We start from the raw sequence: 27,706 nt of genomic DNA, 5'->3' as shown, positions 1-27,706 counted from the left end.
TCATTTCCAATGGAACGCTGCGTGTTCCTTGCAGCATTGCGTTGCAGAAGCAGTGCGTTATGTGTGGATTTATCGAACGTATGCATCAAATTGTATGCAGAGAAGGCTTGACCGAAATGGTAGTAGAATGTGAATGTTTAACTTTTATTGCACACATCCAGATGATGCTGCGTACCATTTTGCACAATGACACTGTCGATGTTATCGAGGCGTTCGCAGCTTAGCTTCCGAGTGAAGGGTTAACAAATTAAGATGGCTGCCCCCTTGGAGTTGTACTGCTGGAAAGGCGATTGGGGTTTACCCTCAGTTGATACAGACTGTCTAACCGTTTTGGTAAGAAATACAATAGGTGATTACAATACGTAAATTATTATTCACCGTTACTGTCGTCGCATAAATAATTTCCCTTCAACACAAGGCAACAGAGGGTGAGGACTGAGGTGACCTAGCTAGCTAGCTAACGGTTAGCTCCGCTTTGATGAATGACTTGAATGCACACTCATGTTAGCTAGCTAACTAACTACATAATGTGTTATTGACAACATGACATGCATTGATCCAACAATCCTAGGCTGGTCAATGATCGTCACGTTCCCATTATGTTAGCTCAGTTATAACATTTAGCTCAAATCCAGTAAAACATGCTCTTATTATTTAGCCAGGTAACGTTAACTAGTTGGATATGCAACTTGGTCAGGGAACAGCCAATTTCAGGTTTCTGGTTGCTTGCTTTTGACAAGTCAAGTGTGACCTGACTTAAACGGCCTACTGTACTACTCTGTTGGAATATTGTGTTGAGAATTTCTAGTGCCGCATTTGATGACAGTTTGAACTAGCTACATGTCTTGGTATTAGCTAATGCCAAGGATCGAGTAATGGCCTAAATTGTCAAAGGTTATGTTAAACGCTTTCCATTCTGTTTTGCTCAACTGTCTTTGCTCAGACACCAATTTCATAATTTGCCCCCGGAAAAAAAATAGTTATGCCTAAAATAAATGTCATTTATAGTGTCATTTTTTCAATTATTAAAGTGACTAATAAGTGGCCACTGCAATGTCCAGTTCACAATACGCATTCATTTGTGAAGTGAAACATTTACATTATTTATTATGGCAATAATTTGTAGTTTAGAGTTAGTTTAATTCACTACTTCTAACTAAGCATACAATTCGCCAGCAGCATACCACCCTGCATTAGGGGCGGCAGGGTAGCCTAGTGGTTAGAGCGTTGGACTAGTAATCAAAAGGTTGCAAGTTCAAATCTCGAGCTGACAAAGTACAAATCTGTCGTTCTGCCCCTGAACAGGTAGTTAACCCACTGTTCCTAGGCCGTCATTGAAAATAAGAATTTGTTCTTAACTGACTTGCCTAGTTAAATAAAGGTAAAAAATCAACGGTGTCCTCTGCGGTCCCATGGCACTTATCGCAGGATGTTAAATTCCCAATTTGGCCACCTAATAATCCCCAGTTTACAATTGGCCCTGTAACTATTCCCCAGGTTGTTTCTGCAAATGAGAATGTGTTCTCATACACCCAAATATTTGTGGACACTAACTTTAATTCCCAGATGGTGTTTGAGATTAAGAAAAAGTGTCAATAATTTAACCGATTTTAGCCTGGTGTTTTCTTTGTATTCGGCATATGGTAATTAATATGGAGGCTCATTCCTCCAGTGAACATTGGAGGGCTGGTAACATAGAGATCCTATTTATTACATTATTATAATTCCTCATTCTATGGCAGACTTCATTTAACTAACACACAATTGATGCTGATGTCATTGTGAATGGTGGCGACTGGAAAGGGAACCGCTCTCACTTTAGCCCCCTTTTGTTGGTGTTATAGGGACTTGCTTTGAACCCTGGCTAGCCTGTTATTACTTGTCTTTGTTTTAATTTACCCAGCATGGATTATCTCACTGTCCAGTGCAGCTGTCTAAACAGCATGCAGCCATCATCACCACCACCACCCAACTAGCGGGGTTCTAAGAAACTAGAGAAAAGCCAAGAAAGGGGAAGAAAACATAAATAAGCACACACTCTTCCCCTTGTATAATTTACAAAAAATGGTGTTTCCTGTGGAAAGATGCCCTGTTACCCCCTCCCCACACCCGCTGCTGACAGGTCTATAAAATCGAGCATTGACTTAAATACAGGAGAATATAATACAGTATAAACATAAGAGATGAGTAAAGCCGTATGTATGTGTTATTTAAACATTTATTCAAGTGACTTGTGTTCCATTATTAGTGGCCAGTGATTCCAAGTCTATGTATGCAGGGTAGCAGCCTCTAAGGTGCAGGGTTGCGTAACCGGGTGGAAGCCAGCTAGTGATGGCTATTTAACCGTCTGATGGCCTTGAGATAGAAGCTGTTTTTTAGGCTCTCGGTCCAAGCTTTGATGGACCTGTACTGACCTCTCTGTGGAAGAACTTGACTGGCCAGCATAGAACCCTGACCTCAACCCCAACAAATACCTTTGGGATGAATTGGATCAATGTCTGCGAGCCAGGCCTAATCGCCCAACATCAGTGCCCGACCTCATTAATGCTCTTGTGGCTGAATGGAAGCAAGTCCCCACATCAATGTTCCACCATCTAGTGGAAAGCCTTCCCAGAAGTGTGTATGCTGTTATAGTAGCAAATGTGGGAACCAACTCCATATTAAGGCCCATGGTTTTGGGATAAGATTTGAAAGTTCCAACAAAATATGTGTAGACATGATTGGGAGCCACAAGGAAATTTCCTGCTGCCTGACAAAGGTCTGTCAATTACTGTGGCTCCCTCCTTTGTCTGTATTTTTAGGGGATCTGAAACCCAATGCTTGTCGAGCTTTCTCAATTTACATGATTTGGACTGCACAATACTACCACACTCTTACTTTAAAGCTCCAATGCTGTCTATACAGCATAAACCACAGACTACCATCTCTCTCCCCATCTCAGGCAGGTGTTGGCATAATCGACAGTAGTTAAAACCATGTTAATGAACAATGTTCATTCCACAGCTTCTGTTTAATGACTTAGGCATACTAGGATAGTGATCTAGACCTTAGTGTTTCTTTCGTTTCCCTCGAGCCAGACACACTTCAGCTGGCAAACCCAAATAGCTTTTTTTCCTGAAGGAAATGGGATTTAAAAGCGTCTGGCAAATCCCACAGTGGGAAGGAAACACTCCCATTATTTTTCCTGTGGCAGGGAAAAATGTAATGATTTTCATTCTCATCTGCAACAAAGTGGGGTCTCCATTTACTAAACCCACACCCGAGCGGGATGAGGGTGGGGTTATGGTTTCTAACATATGGTACAATGTCCAGAACCCTCTCTTATTATAACTACAGTCACACACAGAGGCCATATGGGAGGGGTAAAGGTGATTTTCTTGTATACACATCCAAGTATTAAGGTTGTCTTCATTCTGAGAGCTTAAAGTGATCTAATAGCCATTTCACAAGCCGAGATGAACTGTTCTGTGCTGACTTGGTTACGCATAGGTTAGTTGCTTGAACCATGCTAGAAGTTATGATCTAGGGTCAAAGACATATCCAAGCCAGACCAGCACAGTTCGGGTCAGCACGATAGTGCCTAAAGGGTAGGCTATGATAATTGAGCTACTCAAAGAGAGATGAGAGGTCTATAGGCCCAAACTGTCTACATTCAGACATAAGGGAATCTACTGTTTAGTTACTGTGCCGAGAAAGTGATGTTTGGACTTCATCACACTCAGATTGAGGGAGGGAGGAATGTTCTGCTTAGCTGCTCTAAAGCTGCACAGCAGTCACTGTGGGGTTGGAGGCTACTTGGCAGTGTTATATGATCTGCCATGACAAGGCAGACAGGGCTTTATTTTGTCAGGCCACAGAATTCATCTCTTTCACTTAAGATATTTTCCTAAGTCATGGGCTGTTTTCTAAAGCTGTGTCAGTGTTGTCCTGCTATGTGAACCCACACATACTGGGCACAAAACACATCAAGCTATTAAGAACCATTGTTTGACAGCATGCATTCACAGTATCAACATCCAGGCCAGTTTACCTAATTTGACTTTCTAGCTACCTATTTTTTACTTAACAATAAAGGTGTCTTGGTCAGGTGTAGGGTTGCAACTTACCTACAATCCACAGGTTTTCTAGAAATCCTGGATTCTGGATTTTGCACTTATTCTCTCCTGATTCCAGGATATTCCCAACCAGGATTTATGGAAAAACTGGGAATTCTGGGAAAGTCATTGATTTTGTTATTATTATCTAGGGATAGCCAACATCTAATGTTGGCACATTTTCGTGGTATAGCCTACTCTACGCTAGATCCTTGCAGGAACTCAATTCTTTAGCAGTCTAGCTTATTTGTAAACTCAGCAAAAAAAATAAATGTCCTCTCACTGTCAACTGCGTTTTATTTTCAGAAAACTTAACATGTGTAAATATTTGTATGAACATCACAAGTTTCAACAACGGAGACATAAACTGAACAAGTTCCACAGACATATGACTAACATAAATGGAATAATGTGTCCCTGAACAAAGGGGGGATCAAAGCCAAAAGTAACAGTCAGTATCTGGTGTGGCCACCAGCTGCATTAAGTACTGCAGTGCATCTCCTCTTCATGGACTGCACCAGATTTGCCAGTTCTTGCTGTGAGATGTTACCCCACTCTTCCACCAAGGCACCTGCAAGTTCCCGGACATTTCTGGGGGGAATGGCCCTAGCCCTCCCCTCCGATCCAACAGGTCCCAGACGTGCTCAATGGGATTGAGATCCGTGCTCTTCGCTGGCCATGGCAGAACACTGACATTCCTGTCTTGCAGGAAATCACGCACAGAATGAGCAGTATGGCTGGTGGCATTATCATGCTGGAGGGTCATGTCAAGATGAGCCTGCAGGAAGGGTACCACATGAGGGAGTAGGACGCACAGCGTTGAGATTGCCTGCAATGACAACAAGCTCAGTCCGATGATGCTGTGACACATTGCCCCAAACCATGACGGACCCTCCACCTCCAAATCGATCCGCTCCAGAGTACAGGCCTCGGTGTAACGCTCATTCCTTTGACGATATATGCAAATCCAATCATCAGCCCTGGTGAGAAAAAAACGTGACTCGTCAGTGAAGAGCACTTTTTGCCAGTCCTGTCTGGTCCAGCGACGGTGGGTTTGTGCCCATAGACAACGTTGTTGCTGGTGGTGTCTAGTGAGGACCTGCCTTACAACAGGCCTACAAGCCCTCAGTCCAGCCTCTCTTAGCCTATTGCGGACAGTCTGAGCACTGGTGGAGGGATTTTGCATTTCTGGTGTAACTCGGGCAGGTGTTGTTGCCATCCTGTACCTGTCCCGCAGGTGTGATGTTCGGATGTACCGATCCTGTGCAAGTGTTGTTACACGTGGTCTGCCACTGCGAGGACAATCAGCTGTCCATCCTGTCTCCCTGTAGAGTTGTCTTAGGCGTCTCACACTACGGACATTGCAATTTATTGCCCTGGCCACATCTGCAGTCCTCATGCCTCCTTTCAGCATGCCTAAGGCACTTTCACACAGATGAGCAGGGACCCTGGGCATCTTTCTTTTGATGTTTTTCAGAGTCAGTAGAAAGGCCTCTTTAGTGTCCTAAGTTTTGTTTATGGTTCATTGAACAAGCATGGGAAACAGTGTTTAAACCCTTTACAATGAAGATCTGTGAAGTTATTTGGATTTTTAGTAATTATCTTTGAAAGACAGGGTCCTGAAAAAGGTATGTTTCTTTTTTGCTGAGTTTAGTTCAGGCCCTCGTTTTAAACATTTCCAGGATGGATTTCAAAATGAATGTGATAGCTGGGCCAAGTTTAGGCTGTAGCATACTTGGCTTGTATATCCTTGTAAATGTCAGTCAGTGTTTGTTTAGGGTACTGTAGGTTTGTATTGCTCTATGTGAAATAGGCTATGCATTCCTCTCCATCCCTATGGACACCCAAAAAGGAAGATGATTTATAGAGTGCTCCGAGCGCCACAGAGTACCTCAATCCTCAGTGAAATTTGCCAACAGTTCTGCGGTTGAGGGTATCTGCGTTTTTATGTTTTTTAACTGCGGTTTCCTAGGGGTTTCAGAAAATGGGGGGTTTGAACCTCAGGAAGACGACTTAGGGACTCGTCACCCCTCCTCTCCTTTCTTTTTCTTTCCCCTCCTACCACCACCACCCAGATAGATTTCAAGTTAACCCCTGTAAGGGTGACTACTTTTAGGCTACTTTATGCCAAAGCGATGATTGACGTCTTTGTTTTCAATTAAACCCAGCTAGTTTGAGTCTCGTGAATATTGAATGTATCCCTCCTCAACTTTTAAGAGGCCTAGCCTACATATAGACCTAATTTAGGGAGTGCAGGTTGGTTGTTTCATTTTGTTGGCCTGACGTCCTCGGGGTTTAACTTAAAGTTGAGGTAAATAGAAATATTTGGACACTTGCCCTGTCAGCATAATGCAAGTGATGTGCCCTTAAGGGTTTCGGAGTGCTGTAAACTCTACCTCGTAAAGGTAGGATAATCCTGGATATCAAATCAAATCTTATTGCGCCAAATACAATACAAATACAATGAAATGCTTACTTACGAGCCCTAACCAATAATGCAGTTTTAACATTTTTAAAGTACCTAAAAACAGAAAGAATAATAAACAAAACAAACAATAATTTAAGGAGCAGCAGTAAAATAACAATAATGAGGCTATATACAGGGGGTACTGGTACAGAGTCAATGTACCTGTTATTCGATGTAATTGAGGTAATATGTACATGTAGGTAGAGTTAAAGTGACTGTGCATAGATAATAACTGAGAGTAGCAGCGGTGTAAAAGAGGGGGGGGGGGGGGGGGCAATGCAAATAATCTGTGTAGCCATTTGATTAGATGTTCAGGAGTCTTATGGCTTGGGGGTAGAAGCTGTTTAGAAGCCTCTTGGAACTAGACTTGGCGCTCTGGTACTGCTCCCCAGTCTATAACTAGGGTGGCTGGAGTCTTTGACAATTTTTAGGGCCGTCCTCTGACACTGCCTGGTATAGAGGTCCTGGATGGCAGGAAGCTTGGCCCCAGTGATGTGCTGGGCCGTTCGCAGTAGTGCCTTGCGGTCGGAGGCCGAGCAGTTGCCATACCAGGCAATGATGCAACCAGTCAGGATACTCTGGTTCAGCTGTAGAACCTTTTGAGGATCCATGCCAAATCTTTTCAGTCTCCTGAAGGGGAATATGTTTTGTCGTGCCCTCAAACCATGTTAGTTTGTTGGTGATGTGGACGCCAAGGAACTTAAAGCTCTCAACCTGCTCCACTACAGCCCCGTCGATGAAAATGGGGGCATGCTCGGTCCTCCTTTTCCTGTAGTCCACAATCATCTCCTTTGTCTTGATCCCGTTGAGGGAGAGGTGGTTGTCTTGGTGCCACACGGGCAGGTCTCTGACCTCCTCCCTATACGCTGTCTCATCGTTGTCGGTGATCAGGCCTACCACTGTTGTGTCATCAGCAAACCTAATGATGGTGTTGGAGTCGGGCTTGCCCGTGCAGTCATGAGTGAACATGGAGTACAGGGGGGGACTGAGCACACACCCCTGAGGGGCCCCCGTGTTGAGGGTCAACGTGGCGGATGTGTTGTTACCTACACTTACTACCTGGGGGCGGCCCGTCAGGAAGTTCAGGATCCAGTTGCAGAGGGAGATGTGTAGTCCCAGGGTCCTTAGCTTATTGATGAGCTTTGAGGGCACTATGGTGTTGAACGCTGAGCTGTAGTCAATTAATAGCATTCTCACATAGGTGTTCCTTTTGTCCAGGTGGGAAAGGGCAGTGTGGAGTAGAGGTCGACCGATTACGATTTTTCAACGGCAATAGCGATACCGATTATTGGAGGACCAAAAAAAGCCGATACCGATAAATCGGCCAATTTTTTTTAAAAGTTTAAAAATAAATATATTAAAAAATTACAAAAATAAATGTATCTTTTATTTGTAATAATGACAATTACAACAATATTGAGTGAACACTTATTTTAACTTAATATAATACATCAATAAAATAAATTTAGCCTCAAATAAATAATGAAACATGTTCAATTTGGTTTAAATAATGCAAAAACAAAGTGTTGGAAAAGAAAGTAAAAGTGCAATCTGTGCCATGTAAGAAAGCTAATGTTTAAGTTCCTTGCGCAGAACATGAGAACATATGAAAGCTGGTGGTTCCTTTTAACATGAGTCTTCAATATTCCCAGGTCAGAAGTTTTAGGTTGTAGTTATAATAGGAATTATAGAACTATTTCTCTCTATACGATTTGTATTTCATATACCTTTGACTATTGGATGTTCTTATAGGCACTTTAGTATTGCCAGTGTAACAGTATAGCTTCCATCCCTCTCCTCACCCCTACCTGGGCTCAAACCAGGAACACATCGACAACAGCCACCCTCGAAGCAGCGTTACCCATCGCTCCACAAAAGCCGCGGCCCTTGCAGAGCAAGGGGAACAACTACTCCAAGTCTCAGTGCGAGTTACGTTTGAAACGCTATTAGCGCGCACCCCGCTTACTAGCTAGCCATTCCACATCGGTTACACAAGCCTAATCTCGGGAGTTGATAGGCTTAAAGTCATAAACAGCTCAATGCTTGAAGCATTGCGAAGAGCTGCTGGCAAAACGCACTAAGGTGCTGTTTGAATGAATGCTTACGAGCCTGCTGGTGCGGTACACGTTGGAGAAACGACAGTCCTTTTTTTGCAAATGCGCACGCTAGATAAACTAGTAATATCATCAACCATGTTTAGTTAACTAATGATTATGATTGATTGTTTTTTATAAGATAAGTTTAATGCTAGCTAGCAATTTACCTTGGCTTCTTACTGCATTCGCGTAACAGGCAGGCTCCCCGTGAGGAAGGTGGTTAGAGCGTTGGACTAGTTAACCGTAAGGTTGCAAGATTGAATCCCTGAGCTGACAAGGTAATAATCTGTCATTCTGCCCCTGAACAAGGCAGTTAACCCACCATTCCTAGGCCGTCATTGAAAATAAGAATGTGTTCTTAACTGACTTGCCTAGTTAAATACAGGTGTAAAAAAAAATGTTATTGTTATAAAAACTTGAAATCGGCCCTAATTATTCGGCCATTCCGATTAATCGGTCGACCTCTAGTGTGGAGTGCAATTGAGATTTCATAATCTGTGGATCTTTTAGGGAGGTATGGAAATTGGAGTGGGTCTAGTGTTTCTGGGATGATGGTGTTGATGTGAGCCATGACCAGCCTTTCAAAGCACTTCATGGCTACAGACATGATTGCTACGGGTCGGTAGTCATTTAGGCAGGTTACCTTAGTGTTCTTGGGCACAGGGACTATAGTGGTCTGCTTGAAACATGTTGGTATTACAGACTCTGACAGGGGAGGTTGAAAATGTCAGGATATTCTTGCCTTTTGAGTTTTCCTAACGAGATCTCTTGGTCTTTGAAGGAGCCGTTGTGTTATTTAAACATTCACTGAATTTTCAAGAAGGTAATGAGCTTTGTAATCTGGTATTTTGGCTGGAAAAGAGTCATGCACCTCTCTTCAGTTCCAAAGACATGTAATTTCTTCAGTGCTATCTGGAAGAAGTGGTGTTCTTCTTGCTTGAATAGTTTCTCTGTGGTGAAAGAGGCATCTCGCTGTCCTAAAGTATAAGGTACCAAAGTAATCCATAAGACTCCATTACTGTGGTCCTGTATGGCAGAGTTGATAGAGAGTTGGTAGAGCATGGGGCTTGCACAGCCAGGGTTCTGGGTTTGATTCCCGGGGCCACCAATATGTAAAATGTATGCACGCGTTACTGTAACTTGCTTTGGATAAAAGCTTCTACTAAATGGCATTTATTATATTGAGTCATAAACTTTATTGGAAACTGTTTGCTCATCTGTTTCTCTGTCTTTCTTTCTCTCAGGCCTATGCCAAGTTTGCTGGTGCTCCACTCAAAGTCCACAAGATCACCAACCCCTGGAGAAGCCCCACAGGTAATTCCAACCCAGAGCACTGCTATGTTCTGTTCTCACTATCGTAAAAATCGATACATATTGCAATATTATTTTGGATGATATTATATATAGATATATTTTGACTTCAAGTATCAATTTGAAATGTTGTATTTTTTTGCTAGGTAGCTTGGCTAGCGCTAGTCGGCATTACCTGCGCTAAAACTCCAGTATTTATCTTCTTTTAAATACGTTTTCAGCACTTTTATTTCCATGACTGATCAAAAGTCATTTTCTTATGCTGTCTCGTCTCTCTTCAGCAGACACACACTGAGTGTCCAAAACAATAGGAACACCTGCTCTTTCCATGATATAGACTGGACCAGATGAATCCAGGTGAAAGCTTATTGATGTCACTTGTTAAGTCCCCTTCAATCAGTCTAGATGAAGGGGAGGAGACGGGTTAAAGAAGGATTTTTAAGCCTTGAGACAATTGAGACAGGGATTGTGAATGTGTGCCATTCAGAGGGTGAATGGGCAAGACAAAGATTGAAATGCCTTTCAACAGGGTATGGTAGTAGGTGCCAGCTACACCGGTTTGAATGTGTCAATAACTGCAATGCTGCTGTTTTTCACACTCAACAGTATCATGTGAGTATCAAGAATGGTCCACCACCCAAAGGACATCCAGCAAACATGGCACAACTGTGGGAAGCATTGGAGTCAACATGGGCCAACATCCCTGTGGAATGCTTTCGATACCGTTTAGAGTTCATGCCCTGACGAATTGAGACTGTTCTCAAAGGGCAAAAGGGTGTGCATGTAAATATTATGAAGGTGTTTCTAATGTTTTGTACACAGTGTATAGTGAGCAATATGTTTGGAACATCAAATCGCAATCGAATCACAATACATATAGAATAGGGAGAATTGCAATTCTTATCTTATCAGCATCTAAGCATTTTGATATCGTAATGAGGTCCCTGGCAATTCCCAGCCCTAGTACTCACCATGCCTTTTTTGGAATGAACTCACTGAACTCAGTACAGGCTCACACATCACACAACTCCCATAGTGTTACTTTACCGTCTGCGTTCACTCACCCTTAGGAACGAAGAAAGCCATGGTTTGATATATGAGAACAGGAAGCTCTTACTTTCCCCCTCTTCTCACTGGAGTAGAACAGGGGTCACAGGTCGTGTGGTAACAGTCAAAAGGTCAGCGAGCACCTGACGTTCTCATATCTCTCAGTACCACCTTCTTTGTATGCCAGCCCAGTTTTGCTGCACCCTCCTGGCTTCCTCACACCACAGGGGGTTCAGACGACTCTGAGGTCTTTATGGTTACTGTCTGGATCGTTGTTTTTTGCATTCCCGCTATCCATTTCAGAAGATCGCTATATCATTTTAATGTGTTTCCTGAGATGTTAAACACTTTTCCACGCGTTGTGAGTGAGGTCAGATAATCTGCGCAGAGCGATTGCAATAAAGTAGACCTTGATTGCGCCCTTTCGGCTGACTGCACTGGTCCCTCGTTTCAGGTACCTTGCCGGCACTGAAGACCACGGAGGAAAGTACTCGTAGTCTTTCCAAACCCAGTAATATCATCATTCACCTTAGAAAACAGGTGAGTCCTATTCCTACCATGTCTCTTCCTCTTCCCACAGGGGAGATGAATGGTAAGCAGGTGAAAGACAACCTCCCCCTCCACCCCCATCCTTTTGGAGAGGGAACAGGTGGGTGATGATGCTCTGCCAAATTATGAGCTGTTCTATAGGAAACGTGTGTTAATGTAACACTAAAAGGTTGAGACATTCTTAATAACAAACAGGTGAGTGACATCCGGAGCCATTTGTAGATATCGTCATAGTCAGGAACTGATTTCCAATGTGTACTGCTTTTGGCTTCAAGGTATATTCCCTTGCTTATAAATTCTGGGCATGCAGATTCAAGTTAGAAATTAGTTTCACAAGTATTTTCTTGAGCTCCAGTAACAACATGGTAATCTCTACAAGACCTCCACATCTATAGTTGGGTTGGGCACTAGTTATTTTGTTGGTGCGTTCAAGTTAAATTGTCAGTACTCAAAGTGGAGGTTCACACACTCGGATTTAAAGTTTATGTTAAACAATTTTTTATTTGAAATAACCATTTAACCAACCATATTAAGAAGTATGGTTAAGAAACTTAAAAAAGGCACACTTTTGCATAAGTGCAGGGGTCTTTCTCGTCTGCCAAACTGATACAACTGGTATGCAAAAGGAAGACCGTAGGCAAAACTTGAGGTCCTTAAATATATTGCTGTCCAGGGACAGTGAGTCTTGGGGGTGGAAATTAACTGGTTATGAGTTGTTGCATTGACCTTTATTGGTAGAAAGTCTTGGCATAGTGATTTACTAGGCTTAATTTAGTGTTTTAGGCTGGGTTGTGAGCCTCTGGTGTAGAAATCTTGGCCATAAACTCTGCATAGATGGAAGGGGTCTCTCATCAAGTCACCAGAGGGGTATACTACAAATCAGGATGAATAAATTAGCCAGCTAACTTGCCTTAATATTCTGAAATAACCTTTTACAATTTAGAAAGATAAGCTTAGACATGGTCTAATTGACTACAACAACCAAAAACACATCTAAGTTTAGCTTTCAGAAATCAATCAATAGTTGTTTCTGGTTTATCTGGTTTATCAAATTAGTTGGCTAACTCATTGATCCTACTTTGTAGTATACCCCACAGGTTGAGCAACAGATGATTTGTTTAGCAGTGTTGTGGTAAAGCGTCTCCCATATTGCTTCGACCTTACAGATTGAGGGCCAATGGTTAGGGCCAATGGCAACAGTCTTATTGGGGTCCGACACATAACAAAAAATACATTACAGACAAAAAACTTTATTTACATACATTTAAAAACATGACTACTAAAAACGGACTATCCTACCGATCCTTGGCTTCGGCAATGACATTTACAAAATAGCCTCCAACACTCTACTCAGCAAATTGGATGTAGTCTATCACAGTGCCATTTGTTTTGTCGCCAAAGCCCCATATACTACCCACCACTGCGACCTGTATGCTCTCATTGGCTGGCCCTCGCTTCATATTCGTCGCCAAACCCACTGGCTCCAGGTCATCTATAAGTATTTGCTAGGTAAAGTCCTGCCTTATCTCAGGTCACTGGTCACCATAGCAACATTCACCCATAGCACACGCTCCAGCAGGTATATTTCACTGGTCATCCCCAACGCCAACACCTACTTTGGCTGCCTTTCCTTCCAGTTCTCTGCTGCCAATGACTGGAACAAATTGCAAAAATCACTGTAGCTGGAGTCTTATATCTCCTTTAGTAACTTTAAGCATCAGCTGTCAGAGCAGCTTACCGATCACTGCATCTGTACACAGCCCATCTGTAAATAGCCCACCCAACTACCTCATCCCCATATTGTTATTTATTTTTGCTCTTTTGCACCCCAGTATCCCTACTTGCACATCAACTTCTGCACATCTATCACTCGTGTTAATGCTAAATTGTAATTATTTTACCACTATGGCCTATTTATTGCCTTACCTCCCTAATCTTACTACATTTGCACACACTGTATATAGATTGTTCTATTGTGTATGTTTGTTTGTGTAACTCTGTGTTGTGGTTTTTGTCGAACTGTTTGCTTTATCTTGGCCAGGTCGCAGTTGTAAATTAGAACGTGTTCTCAACTGGCCTACCTGGTTAAATAAATGTGGAAAACAATCTCTATTTTTTTAATGTTAATGCAAGTGTAGCAAAATGCTTGTACTTCTAGTTCCGGCAATGCAGTAATATCTAACAAGTAATCTAACAATTCCCCAAAAACTACAGTTGAAGTCGGAACCTTACATACACCTTAGCCAATCACATTTAAATTCGTTTTTTCAGAATTCCTGACATTTAATCCTAGTAAAAATCCCTGTCTTAGGTCAGTTAGGATCACCACTTTATTTTAAGAATGTGAAATGTCAGAATAATAGTAGAGAGAATGATTTATTTCAGCTTTTATTTATTTCATCACATTCCCAGTGGGTCAGAAGTTTACATACACTCAATTAGTATTTGGTAGCATTGCCTTTAAATTGTTTACTTGGGTCAAACGTTTCGGGTAGCCTTCCACAAGCTTCCCACAATAAGTTGGATGAATTTTGCCCCATTCTTCCTGACAGAGCTGGTGTAACTGCGTCAGGTTTGTAGGCCTCCTTGCTCACACACACTTTTTCAGTTTGGCCACACATTTTCTATAGGATTGAGGTCAGGGATTTGTGGTCAGGCCACTCTAATACCTTGATTTGTTGTCCTTAAGCCATTTTGCCACAACTTTGAAAGTATGCTTGGGGTCATTGTCCATTTGGAAGACCCTTTTGCAACCAAGCTTTAACTTCCTGACTGATGTCTTGAGATGTTGCTTCAATATATCCACAGAATTTTCTTTCCTCATGATGCCATCTATTTTGTGATGTGCACCAGACCCTCCTACAGCAAAGCACCCCCACAACATGATGCTGCCACCCCCTGTGCTTCGCGGTTGGGATGGTGTTCTTCGGCTTGCAAGCTTCCCCCTTTTTCCTCCAAACATAACGATGGTCATTATGGCCAAACAATTCTATTTTTGTTTCATCAGACCAGAGGACATTACTCCAAAAGGTACGATATTTGTCCCCATGTGTAGTTGCAAACTGCAGTCTGGCTTTTTTTTATGGTGGTTTTGGAGAAGTGGCTTCTTCCTTGACGCACAGACTTTCAGGTTACGTTGATATAGGACTCATTTTACTGTGGATATAGATACTTTTGTACCTGTTTCCTCCAGCATCTTCACAAGGTCCTTTACTGTTGTTCTGGGATTGATTTGCACTTTTTGCACCAAAGTACGTTCATCTCTAGGAGACAGAACACATCTCCTTCCTGAGCGGTATGAAGGCTGCGTGGTCCCATCGTGTTTATACTTGCGTACTATTGCTTGTACAGATGAGCGTGGTACCTTCAGGCGTTTGGAAATTGCTCCCAAGGATGAACCGGACTTGTGGAGCTCTGCAATTTGTTTTCTGAGGTCTTGGACGATTTTCTTTTTTCTTTTCCCATGATGTCAAGCAAAGAGGCATTGAGTTTTAAGGTAGGCCTTGAAATACATCCACAGGTACACCTCCAATTGACTCAAATGATGTCAATTAGCCTATCAGAAGCTTCTAAAGCCATGACATCATTTTATGGAATTTTCCAAGCTGTTTAAAGGCACAGTCAAGTTAGTGTATGTAAACTTCTGAAGCACTGGAATTGTGATACAGTGAATTGTAAGTGAAATAATCTGTCTGTAAACAGTTGTTGTAAAAATGACTTAGATGTCCTAACCGACTTGCCAAAACTAGTTTGGTAACAAGAAATTTGTGGAGTGGTTGAAAAACTAGTTTTAATGACAACCTAAGTGTATGTAAACTTCTGACTTCAACTGTACCTAATACACACAAATCTAAAGGGGTGAATGAGAATATGTACATATAAGTATATGGATGAGCGATGGTCGAGCGGCATAGGCAAGGTGCAATAGGTGCTATAAAATACAGTATATACATGTGAAATGAGTAATAAGATATGTAACCATTATTAGTGGCATTGTTTAAAGTGACTAGTGTGTGTTTGCATAAGTTCATACACACAACAAGTATGCTATACATGCTATATTTGTATAAAAAAATAGCATTTAACTTATATTGTACATAATATTGCTGTAACCGTCTCTTATGACCGAAAATAACTTCTGGACATCAGAACAGAGATTACTCACCTCGAACTGGAAGAAGCTTTTTCCTTTAACGAGTCCGACGCAAAGGATATACTGCTTTCTCGGTAACAGGCCCAAATCTCTGTCATTTGCATGAAGAAAAGATGGAGAAAAAGGGGATCAGAGGTCAGACTGCCTTCTGAGAATTCGTAGGCGAGCGAGTAAACTCCCACTGCCATCCCTTCTATTTGCCAACGCGCATTCATTGGAAAATAAAATCGATGACCTACGATCAAGATTATCCTACCAACAGGACATTAACCTTAATATCTTATGTTTCACCGAGTCGTGGCTGAATGACGACACGGATAATATAGAGCTGGCGGTATTTTCCACCCACCGGCAGGACAGAGAGGCTACGTCTGGTAAGACGAGGGGTGTGTGTCTATTTGTCAATAACAGTTGGTTCGCAATGTCTTGAGGTATTGCTCGCCTGAGGTAGAGTACCTTATAAGCTGTAGACCATACTATCTATTATTCGTGTCTATTTACCAACACAAACCCATGCTGGCACGAAGACCGCACTCAACCAACTCTATTTAAGGCCATAAGCAAACAAGAAAATGCTCATCCAGAAGCGGCACTCCTAGTGGCCAGAGAAATAAATCCATTTTACCTCATTTCTACCAGCATGTCACATGTGCAACCAGAGGGAAAAAGCTCTAGACCACCTTTACTCCACACACAGAGATGCATACAAAGCTCTCCCCCACCCTCCATTTGGAAACTCTGACCACAATTATATCCTCCTGATTCCTGCCTACAAGCAAAAACTAAAGCAGGAAGTAGCAGTGACTCACTCAATACAGAAGCGGTCAGATGATGCGAATGCTACGCTACAGGACTGTTTTTCTAGCACAGACTGGAATATGTTCCGGGATTCATCCAATGGAATTGAGGAGTATACCACCTCAGTCATCGGCTTTATCAATAAGTGCATTGACAACGTCGTCCCCACAGTGACCGTACGTACATATCCCAACCAGAAGCCATGGATTTACAGGTAACATCCTCATTGATCTAAAGGCTAGAGCTGCCGCTTTCAAGGAGGTGGACACTAATCCGGACACTTATAAGAAATACCGCTGTGCCCTCAGATGAACCATCAAACAAGCAAAGCGTCAGTACAGGATTAAGATTGAATCCTACTACACCAGCTCTGACGCTCGTTGGATGTGGCAGGGGTGAAAACTATTACAGACCACAAAGGGAAACCCAGATGTGAGCTGCCCAGTGACACGAGCCTACCAAACGAGTTAAAGGCCTTTTATGGACCTGAGACAAGCAACACGGACGCATGCACAAGAGCACCAGCTGTTCTGGACGACTGTGTGATAACGCTCTCGGTAGCCGATGTGAGCAAGACCTTTTAAACAGGTCAAAATTCACAAAGCCGCGGAGCCAGACAGATTACCAGGACGTGTACTCAAAGCACACCCAGACCAACTGGCAAGTGTCTTCACTTACAGACTCGGTCAGGGAGAGGATTAAAATGTAATACCTGCGTGTTTCAAGCAGACCACCATAGTCCCTGTGCCCAAGGAACCAAAGGTAACCTGCCTAAATTATTACCGCCCCGTAGCACTCACGTCGTTCGCCATGTAGTACTTTGAAAGGCTGGTCATGGCTCACATCAACAGCATCCTTCCGGATTCCCTAGACCCACTCCAATTCGCATACCGCCCCAACAGATCCACAGATGACGCAATCTCAATCGCATTCCACACTGCCCTTTCCCACCTGGACAAAAGGAAGAAATATGTGAGAATGCTGTTCATTGACTACAGCTCAGCGTTCAACACCATAGTGCCCACAAAGCTCATCACTAAGCTGAGGACCCTGGGACTAAACACATCCCTCTGCAACTGGATCCTGGACTTCCTGACGGGCCGCCCTCGGGTGGTAAGGGTAGGCAACAACACATATGCCACGCTGATCCTCAGCACTGGGGCCCCTCAGGGATGTGTAGTCCCCTCCTGTACACCCTGTTCACCCACGATTGCGTGGCCAAACACGACTCCAACACCATCATTAAGTTTGCTGACGACACAACAGTGGTAGGCCTGATCACCAACAACGATGAGACAACAGCCTCGCCCTCAATGTGAGCAAGACAAAGGAGCTGATCGTGGACTACAGTAAAAGGCGGTCCGAACAGGCCCCCATTAACATCGAGGGGGCTGTAGTGGAGCAGGTTGAGAGCTTCAAGTTCCTTGGTGTCCACATCACCAACAAACTATCATGGTCCAAACACACCAAGACACACCTTTTCCCCTTCAGGAGACTGAAAATATATTGGCATGGGTCCCCAGATCCTCAAAAAGTTCTACATCTGCACCATCGTGAGCATCCTGACCAGTTGCACCACCGCCTGGTATGGCAACTGCTCGACATCTGACCTAAGGCGCTACAGAGGGTAGTGCGTACGACCCAGTACATCTCTGGAGCCAAGCTTCCTGCCATCCAGGACCTATATACTACTAGGTGGTGTCAGAGGAAGGCCCAAAAATTGTCAGACTTCAGTTACCCAAGTCATAGACTGTTTTCTCTGCTACCGCACGACAAGCAGTACCGGAGCGCCAAGTCTAGAACCAAATGGCTCCTTAACAGCTTCGACCCCCATGCCATAAGACTGCTGAACAGTTAATCAAATGGCCACCAGACTATTTACATTGTGCCAAGAGGTGTTGCTTTATTTGTTTTTTGAAACCAGGTTTGCTGTTCACTTGCACTATATGAGAAAGAAGGGAGTTCCATGCTATCGTGGCTCTGTATGTTTCCTTGAATTTTGCCAGTGCTGTGTGTAAATTGACTATGTAAACAATGTCTCTTTATAAAAAGAAGAAGCGATGCAGTTAGTATTTCCACAACTATTAGCTAAGAGATTGATATTTGCACTCTGATTACAATGAAGAGCAAAACTTGCCATTCTGTTCTAGGCCAGCTGCAGCCTTCTTTGCAGCACTTCTGACTGGGCAATAATCAAGATAAGATACAACTAGAGCCTGCAGGACTTGCTTTGTGGAGTGTGGTGTCAAGAAGCAGAGCATCTCTTTATCACGGACAGACCTCTCCCCATCTTTACAACCATTGAATCAATATGTTTTGACCATGACAGTTTACAATCTATGGTCACTTTAGTCTCCTCGACTTGCTCAACAGCCACACCATTCATTACCAGATTCAGCTGAGGTATATACCGGTTTTGTACTACTTGTGGTCAATTTGCAGTCTACAAAATATGTGTAATTAAGTTCCGGCCCCCTGACCATCCGCTCAATAAAAAATTGGCCCGGTGGTTTAATCTAGTTGAAGATCCCTTTTCTACAGTATTAGTACAAATGTGATCAATACACGTGGATGATATAGTTCCTGTAGTGTTTGTAAACACCCTGCTAGGTTGATTAATAACCTGAACCAGATTACAGGCACTGGTTACAGTGAGAAGCTTCCGCTTGATGAAAACCAATCAATATTCAGGTCCCCAAGAAAGTAGACCTGTTTACATCACATACAATATCAAGCATTTCACACACATTATATAGATACTGATTGTTAGCACTTGGTGACCTACAGTATAGTAACTCCCTGAAATAATAGAGGTTTGATGAGGCAGGTGAACCTACAACCACAACACTTCAATAACACTTGACATTAGATTTTCTCTAAGCATTACAGGGAAATGGCTGTCAACTTTGTGTGTGTATATATATATATATATATATATATATATATATATATATATGCAATAATTAAGATTTTACTGAGTTACAGTTCATATAAGGAAATCAGTCATTTGAAATAAATTCATTAGGCCCAAATCTACGGATTTCACATGACTGGGCAGGGGTGCAGCCATGGTTGGGCCTGAGAGGGAATAGGCCCACCCACTGGGGAGCCAGGCCCAGCCAATCACAATTAGTTTTTTTTTTCCCACAAAAGGGCTTTATTACAGACAGAAATACTCTTCAGTTTCATCAGCTGTCCGGGTGGCTGATCTCAGACAATCCGTCAAGTGAAGAAGACGGATGTGGAGGTCCTCGGCTGGCGTGGTTACATGTGGTCTGCGGTTTTTAGTCCGGTTGGACGTAATGCCCAAATATCTAAAATTATGTTGGAGGTGGCTTATGGCAACCGCTCTGGTGGATTTTCCTGCAGTCAGCATTCCAATTGAACATTTCCCCCAACTTGAATCATCTGTGGCATTGTGTTGTGTGACAAAGCTGCACATTTTAGAGTGGTCTTTTATTGTCTCTAGCACAAGGTGCACCTGTGTAATGATCATGCTTTTTAATCAGCTTCTTGATATACCACACCTGTCAGGTGGATGGATTATCTTGGCAAAGGAGAAATGCTAACTAACAGGGATGTAAACAAATGTGCACAAAATTAGATAAATAAGCATTTTGTGCGTATGGAACATTTCAGGGTTCTTTCATTTCAGCTCATGAAACATGAGACCAACACTTTACATGTTGCGTTTCTGTTTTGGTTCAGTATAGATTCCTCTCTGTGCTTTGTAAAGGCCTTTTCACCTGAACTTTTGCTATGACTGTCTTTTTACCTGGTAAATTCTATTGACTATTTTGTAACGACATCCATACTCTCATCTAGGACCTGATATCCCATATCTAAACTAAATGACTGACCGTCCTTGTCTTTCAGAAATACAACGCTGACTATGACCTCTCAGCCAAGGAAGGGGCGGACACTCTGGCCTTTGTGTCACTACTGGAGGAGAAACTGCTGCCCGCATTGGTGAGATCACGTCTACATGTGGAGAGGGCGAGGGAAGGCCGGAGGAAAGAGATGACAGTTTGTTTTTCTCTCTTCACATACCGTAGAACATAGAAAAAGAAAGGGAACGTGAGATGAGAAAAGGGGTAAAGGGTGGATATGGTTTAGCAGATCAGGGTAAAACAGGGGCATGGGGTCAACACACACACACACACAAATAACCATATCCACATCTTAACAATCCCATTATTGCCTTTCTATGGTGGTTGATGATGATCCAAACATTATCAAAGGTCTCGGCTCTTTCAGTCTGTGCCAGGGGGAGGAGTTGGAGTTACCCCTGTGGATTCAGGAAAATAAATTCTGTCTGACACCATACCCAAACCGGGCGCGTGTGTTCGTCCACCCGCCATCGTGCGCATATTGATTTTGTCCCCCCCACACCAAACGCGATCACGACACGCATGTTGAAATATCAAAACAAACTCTGAACCAATTATATTAATTTGGAGACAGGTCGAAAAGCATTAAACATTTATGGCAATTTAGCTAGCTAGCTTGCAGTTGCTAGCTAATTTGTCCTATTAACCAAGCTTGCTATTGCTAGCTAATTTGTCCCGGGATATAAACGTTGGGTTGCAATTTTACCTGAAATGCACAAGGTCCTCTACTCAGGGTGGTCCTGTCTTATTAATTCTGTCTGGTATTGGGAGTTGACCTTTTGATAACCTATGGTGTTGACAGGGTAGGAACTAGTGTGGAACATGCACGTTTCTCCACCTTGAAAAGATCACAGGTGTGTTTTGAAAAAAGTTGCATTTGATCTTCATTGTTGTGTGTTGGCTCTATAACGTGCCTTTGATCATTTGTTGTAGTTGCTCTAGCAGTACTTTATGGTCGCAATCTATGGTACCTGCCTCTTCTGTTCTCCTCCTCCTCCATCCATTTACAGTGCCTTCAGAAAGTATTCATACCCCCTTGACTTATTCCACATTTTGTTGTTACAGCCTGAATTCAAAATTGATTAAAAAAAAAGAAATTCTACACACAGTACCCCATAATGACAATGAAAACAACATGTTTTTAGAAACGTTTGCGAATGTATTGAAAATGAAATGCACTAAATTACCAAAAGTATGTGGACACTTGCTTATTGAACATCCTCATTTGAAAATCATGGACATTAATATGGAGTAGGTGCCCCTTTTTGCTGCTATAACACCCTCCACTCTTCTGGGAAGGTTTTCCACTAGATGTTGGAACATTGCTGCAGGGACTTGCATCCATTCAGCCACAAGCATTAGTGAGGTCGGGCACTGATGTTGTGCGATTAGGCCTGGCACGCAGTTGGAGTTCCAATTAATCCCAAATATGTTTGACAAACCATTTCTGCATGGACATGGCTTTGTGCACAGGGCCTTCCCTTAACTGTTGCCACATCACAGAATCGTCTAGAATGTCATTGTATGCTGTAGCTTTAAGATTTCCCTTTACTGGTCTTCAGGGGCCTAGCACAAACCATGAAAAACAACAGACCATTATTCCTCATCCGCCAAACTTTACAGTTGGCACTATGCAATCGGGCAGGTAATGTTCTCCTGGCATCCGTTAAACCCAGATTCGACCGTTGGACTGCCAGATGGTGAAGCGTTATTCATCACTCCAGAGAACGTGTTTCCACTGCTCCAGAGTCCAATGGCAGAGAGCTTTACACCACTCCAGCCGGCGCTTGGCATTGCACATGGTGATCTTAGGCTTGTGTGTGTCTGTTCGGCCATGGAATCCCATTTCATAAAGCTTCCAACCAATAGTTATTGTACTGATGTTGCTTCCAGAGGCAGTTTCGAACTCGGTAGAGAGTATTTCAACTAGAGGTCGACCGATTATGATTTTTCAACGCCGATACCGATTAATCGGCTGATTTAAAAATAAAAAAAAATTGTTTTATTTGTAATAATGACAATTACAACAATACTGAATGAACACTTATTTTAACTTGATATAATACATAAATAAAATCAATTTAGCCTCGCCTCCCGGGTGGCGCAGTGGTTAAGGGCGCTGTACTGCAGCGCCAGCTGTGCCATCAGAGCCCTGGGTTTGCGCCCAGGCTCTGTCGTAACCGGCCGCGACCGGGAGGTCCGTGGGGCGACGCACAATTGGCCTAGCGTCGCCCGGGTTAGGGAGGGCTTGGTCGATAGGGGTGTCCTTGTCTCATCGCGCACCAGCGACTCCTGTGGCGGGCTGGGCGCAGTGTACGCTAGCCAAGGTGGCCAGGTGCACGGTGTTTCCTCCGGTGCATTGGTGCGGCTGGCTTCCGGGTTGGATGTGCGCTGTGTTAAAGACAACCCACCGGCTTGGTTGGTTGTGTATCGGAGGACGCATGACTTTCAACCTTCGTCTCTCCCGAGCCCGTACGGGAGTTGTAGCGATGAGACAAGATAGTAGCTACTACAACAATTGGATACTACGAAATTGGGGAGAAAAAGGGGTAAAATTCAAAAAAAAAAAAAATCAATTTAGCCTCAAATAAATAATGAAACATGTTCAATTTGGTTTAAATAATGCAAAAACAAAGTGTTGAAAGTAAAAGTGCAATATATGTAAGAAAGTTTAAGTTCCTTGCTCAGAACATATGACATGAGACTAGCTAGCCATTTCACATCGGTTATCTAACGGGTGGCATCCATCAGTCTAAATATTCCTGTTACATTGCACAACCTTCAATGTTATGTCATAATTACGTAAAATTCTGGCAAATTAGTTCGCAATGAGCCAGGCGACCCAAACTGTTGCATATACCCTGACTCTGCGTGTATTGATTTTAAGAAAGGCATTGATGTTATGGTTAGGTACATGTTGGACAACGACAGTCCTTTTTCGCGAATGCGCACCGCATCGATTATATGCAACGCAGGACACGCTAGATAAACTAGTAATATCATCAACCATGTTTAGTTAACTAATGATTATGATTGATTGATGTTTTTTTTATAAGATAAGTTGAATGCTAGCTAGCAACTTACCTTGGCTTCTTACTGCATTTGCGTAACAGGCAGGCTCCTCATTAGAGCGTTGGACTAGTTAACCGTAAGGTTGCAAGACTGAATCCCTGAGCTGACAAGGTAAAAATCTGTCTTTCTGCCCCTGAACAAGGCAGTTAACCCACCGTTCCTAGGCTGTCATTGAAAATAAGAATGTGTTCTTAACTGACTTGCCTAGTTAAATAAATCGGCGTCCAAAAATACCAATTTCCGATTGTTATGAAAACTTGAAATCGGCCCTAATTAATCGGCCATTCCAATTAATCGGTCGACCTCTAGTTTCAACCAAGGATAGACGAGTTTTACTCGCTCATTCTGTGAGCTTGTGTGGCCTATCACTTCATGGCTGAGCTGTTGATGCTCTTAGATGTTTCCACTTCATAATAACAGCACTGATAATTGACCGGGGAGCTCTAGCAGGGAAGAAATTTGACCAACTGACATGTTGGAAAGGTGACATCCTATGACATCTTTAGATCTTTAGTAAGGCCATTCTACTGCCTGTTTGTCTATGGAGATTGCATGGCGGTGTGCTCAATTTTATACACCTGTCAGCAACAGGTGTGGCTGAAATAACCAAATCCATTACTTTAAAGGGTATGTATGTCCACATACTTTTGTATATATAGTGTGTCTCCTTTTACATAAATATTCACACTCCTGAGTCAATACATGCTACACCTTTGGCAGTGATACACCTTTTGGCAGTGATTAAAACTGTAAGTCTCTAAGAGCTTTGAACACCTGAGTTGTACAACATTTGCCCATTTTTATTATATTCTAAATTCTTTAAGTTCTATCAAATTGGTTGTTGATCATTGCTAGACAACCATTTTCAAGTCTTAAGATTTAAGTCAAAACTGTACCTCGACCACTTGGGAACATTCACTGTCTTCTTGGTAAGCAACTCCAGTGTAGTTTAGGCCTTGTGTTTTAGGTTATTGTACTGCTGAAAGGTGAGTTCATCTCCGAGTGTCTGGTGGAAAGCAGACTTAACCAGGTTTTACTTAAGGATTTTGCCTGTGCTTAGCTCCATTCCATTAATTGTTTTTATCCTGAAAAACTGCTTAACGATTACAAGCATAACCATAACATGATCCAGCCACCACTATGCTTGAAAATATGGAAAGTGGTCATCAGCAATGTGTTTTATTGGATTTGCCCCAACCATAACACTTTGTGCTTTGCCACATTTTTTTGCAGTATTACTTTAGTGCCTTGTTGGAAACAGGATGCATGTTTTGAGATATTTGTTTTCTGTACATGCTTCCTCCTTTTCACTCAATCAATTAGGTTAGTATTGTGGAGTAACTACAATGTCACAGCCATTAAACTGGTAGGAAGGACGCCTGTATCTTTGTAGTGACTGGGTGTATTGATACACCATCCAAACTGTAATAAATAACTTCACCTTGCTCAAAGGGATATTCAATGTTTGCTTTTTTTTATTTGTACCCATCTACCAATAGGTGCCCTTCTTTGTGAGGCATTGGAAAACCTTCCTGGTCTTTGTGGTTGAATCTGTGTTTGAAATTCACTGCTCAATGTGTGGGGTACAGAGATGAGGTAGTCATTCACAAATCATGTTCAACAATATTATTGCACACAGGGTGACTCCATGCAACTTATTATGTGACTTGTTAAGCACTTGTTTACTCCTGAACTTATTTAGGCTTGCCGTAACAAAGGGGTTGAATACTTATTGACTCGAGACGTTTCAGCTTTTCATTGTTAATTAATTTGTTAAAATGTTGTTGTTTTTTAAACTGATTTCACTTTGACATTATGTGTGTAGGCCAGTAACAAAAAATCTCAATTTTAAATTCAGGCTAAAAAAAAGTCCAGGGGAATGAATACTTTCTGAAGGCACTGTATGTGTCTGTCCCTGCCTTTCTCTGTCTCTCTCCATCTCCCTCCTCAGATATACACACAGTGGGTGGACTCAAAAAACTATGTGGACGTGACACGGCGCTGGTACGCCGAGAACATCCCCTTCCCACTCAACTTCCTGCTGCCCAACCGCATTCACAACCAGCAACTGGAAAGGCTAAGGCTGGTGAGGGGAGACCCCACACTGGAGCCTGGGGAGCAGCTGGAGAAGGAGGTGAGGAGGAATGGTTGAGGGTGAGAAAGACATATTATGGAAGAAGATAAGAGCGTGTGAATTGACACAATGGGATTCTGCAGATGGGCAGGTAGCAGGTGGAGGGATGAGATAGAAGGTGAAGAAGAGGGTGATGCAGAAGAGAGGAACAAAGAGTTTACAAAGAGTTTATTCAGACGGTGAGAATGAAGAGATGGAGGGGAGTGATGAAAGAGGGTCTTGAGAAGGAGGTGAAAAACGAGTATCACCGCAGGGCATAAATTAGGGGTTATACGGTCAAGTCTATGGAAGGACTATTATCATTAAAATGGCAGCTAGCTATTACTAGAGAGAGGCCCTTGAATTGGCTCTTTGGTACACTGACATGGAGAGGGTAGTTCATAGTAATCCCAAAAAGCCAAAACAGTCTGTGTTTTCACAACACATGGTAATTGAGTCAGGTAAAGGGGGTATTGTTTTTTTATGCTATATTTTATTGACTCTAACTCTGGATGGGCAAATCTGGTCCTTGGCAGAGTTCCCCATCTCTGGTTTAACTGTACACACAACAATGTTCTGGCTTTGTTGAAGGATGGTTCGTAAATAAGCCCCATGGGCACTTGCTCGCTGACTACCTTTTTCATGAATGCAGATACAGCTGATCAGGCTGTGAATGCCTCTGTGTGTCCATGCTGATGGTTGTCTGGGGGCTTTTCATCTTCTCCACAGCTCTATCATGATGCGCTAGAGTGCATGACCCTGCTCTCTCAACGGCTGGGCTCACACAAGTTCTTCTTCGGGGATTCGTAAGTGGCTGCTGTGTGCAAACTGCAAACAAATTGCATGTATAACACGTTTGCCCCACCGTCTTTCATATCAGTGTGTGTATACTGTCATTTGTGGATTGTCTCCACAGCCCATCCTCTTTGGATGCCTATGTGTTTGGTCACCTAGCCCCCCTGCTGAAGGTGAAGCTGCCCAATGGGAAACTCCAGCAACACCTCAACTCCCTGGACAACCTGCGGCATTACTGCACCAACATCCTCATCCTCTATTTCCCCTCAGAGGGCGGAGGTAAGTTCCCTGGAGTATTATTTTTCATCTCCGGTCCTCGAGCAGTACCCCCAACCGTACACATTTGTTGTAGCACAGGACAAACACACCTGATTTCAAATAGTCAAGTGGATGATTGGTTGACTGGTTGATTCAGGTGTGCTTGTCCGTGGCTACAACAAAAAAAGTTGTACTGTTTGGGATACTTGAGAACCAGCTGATCTGGAGTGCCTTGTCTAGCAGTCTGATACTCAATTCCAAAACACTGAAAACTCTAACTGTATTGAGAATCTATTGCTAAAATGTTAGATCCACTGTGTGCAGAGACTTCATGCTTTCTGCTCTTGGACTCTCATCCTGTTTTTTCTTCTCTGTTTTAGAGACACCCATTCGCAAGGTGTCAGTCCATTCGGACAGTAGTGACTTTGACAGCGAGCCCCATAAACGACGCAAGCAAATCCTGTCGGTCCTGTTCGCCATGGGCTCGATGCTGGGCTACGCCATTTTGATGGGGATCGTCAGCATCCAGCACATCCGACCGCAGGCAGCGCTAGTGGGACCCCGCCACATCGAAGAGGGAGGCGAGGAAGAGGAAGAGGAATGAGCAGTACTGTCTCGGTGTAGGACCAGATGGAAGGAGGTGTTGTGAGGGGAAAATGGACGTTCTCTGACTTATTCTGTGCATATTGACGGAGAATAGATGGACAGGAATTACGTTCCTCAAACATCTCAATCTCCCACATTGCACGATAATCCTCTGTCAGTTCAGACCACTTCTAGGCTTCCACAAACATGCCTAGTTATGCAGTCTCTGTTTTTGGTGCTTGATTTTTGTTTTCTCGACATCCCAGGAAGGCATACCTTTTCTTGTCTCAGAATCTTCAAGAACACTTTAATTTAATTCAAGAATGGTATGCCTTTTATTTTTTCAGGTTTCTTTCTTTCAGGTAGAGGTTATGAGGGTTGAGCCACTTTCTGAAATGTTTTGTCAGGTTTCACTTACACAAACAGAATTTTGACTTGATTTCAGGTCATTAAAAGTACAAATGCTGAACCATCTGTC

At 42.9% G+C, this 27,706-nt stretch overlaps 1 protein-coding gene across 1 annotated transcript; it reads left to right on the top strand.

Moving 5' to 3' along the window:
• LOC110488230 (metaxin-1) lies at positions 1 to 27,697 on the top strand. The gene is made up of 8 exons (XM_021560369.2): positions 1 to 333; positions 9,902 to 9,971; positions 11,470 to 11,555; positions 20,392 to 20,484; positions 25,429 to 25,611; positions 26,320 to 26,396; positions 26,507 to 26,664; positions 27,024 to 27,697. Exons 1-8 carry the CDS (start codon positions 253 to 255, stop codon positions 27,245 to 27,247), a joined length of 972 nt encoding a protein of 323 aa, XP_021416044.1. The 5' UTR covers positions 1 to 252; the 3' UTR covers positions 27,248 to 27,697.
• Positions 27,698 to 27,706: the final 9 nt, after the last annotated feature.

The sequence above is a fragment of the Oncorhynchus mykiss genome, chromosome 32 (assembly GCF_013265735.2).
Source record: "Oncorhynchus mykiss isolate Arlee chromosome 32, USDA_OmykA_1.1, whole genome shotgun sequence".
Taxonomy (NCBI): Eukaryota; Metazoa; Chordata; class Actinopteri; order Salmoniformes; family Salmonidae; genus Oncorhynchus; species Oncorhynchus mykiss.
This window is presented reverse-complemented; position numbering and strand designations above follow the sequence as displayed.

Excerpts from the sequence above, each read along its gene's own strand:
- LOC110488230 (XM_021560369.2), top strand. The coding sequence starts at position 253 with ATGGCTGCCCCCTTGGAGTTGTACTGCTGGAAAGGCGATTGGGGTTTA. Across the intron at positions 11,556-20,391 it reads TCATTCACCTTAGAAAACAG|AAATACAACGCTGACTATGA; the intron begins GTGAGTCCTATT and ends CTTGTCTTTCAG. Across the intron at positions 25,612-26,319 it reads GGGAGCAGCTGGAGAAGGAG|CTCTATCATGATGCGCTAGA; the intron begins GTGAGGAGGAAT and ends TCTTCTCCACAG.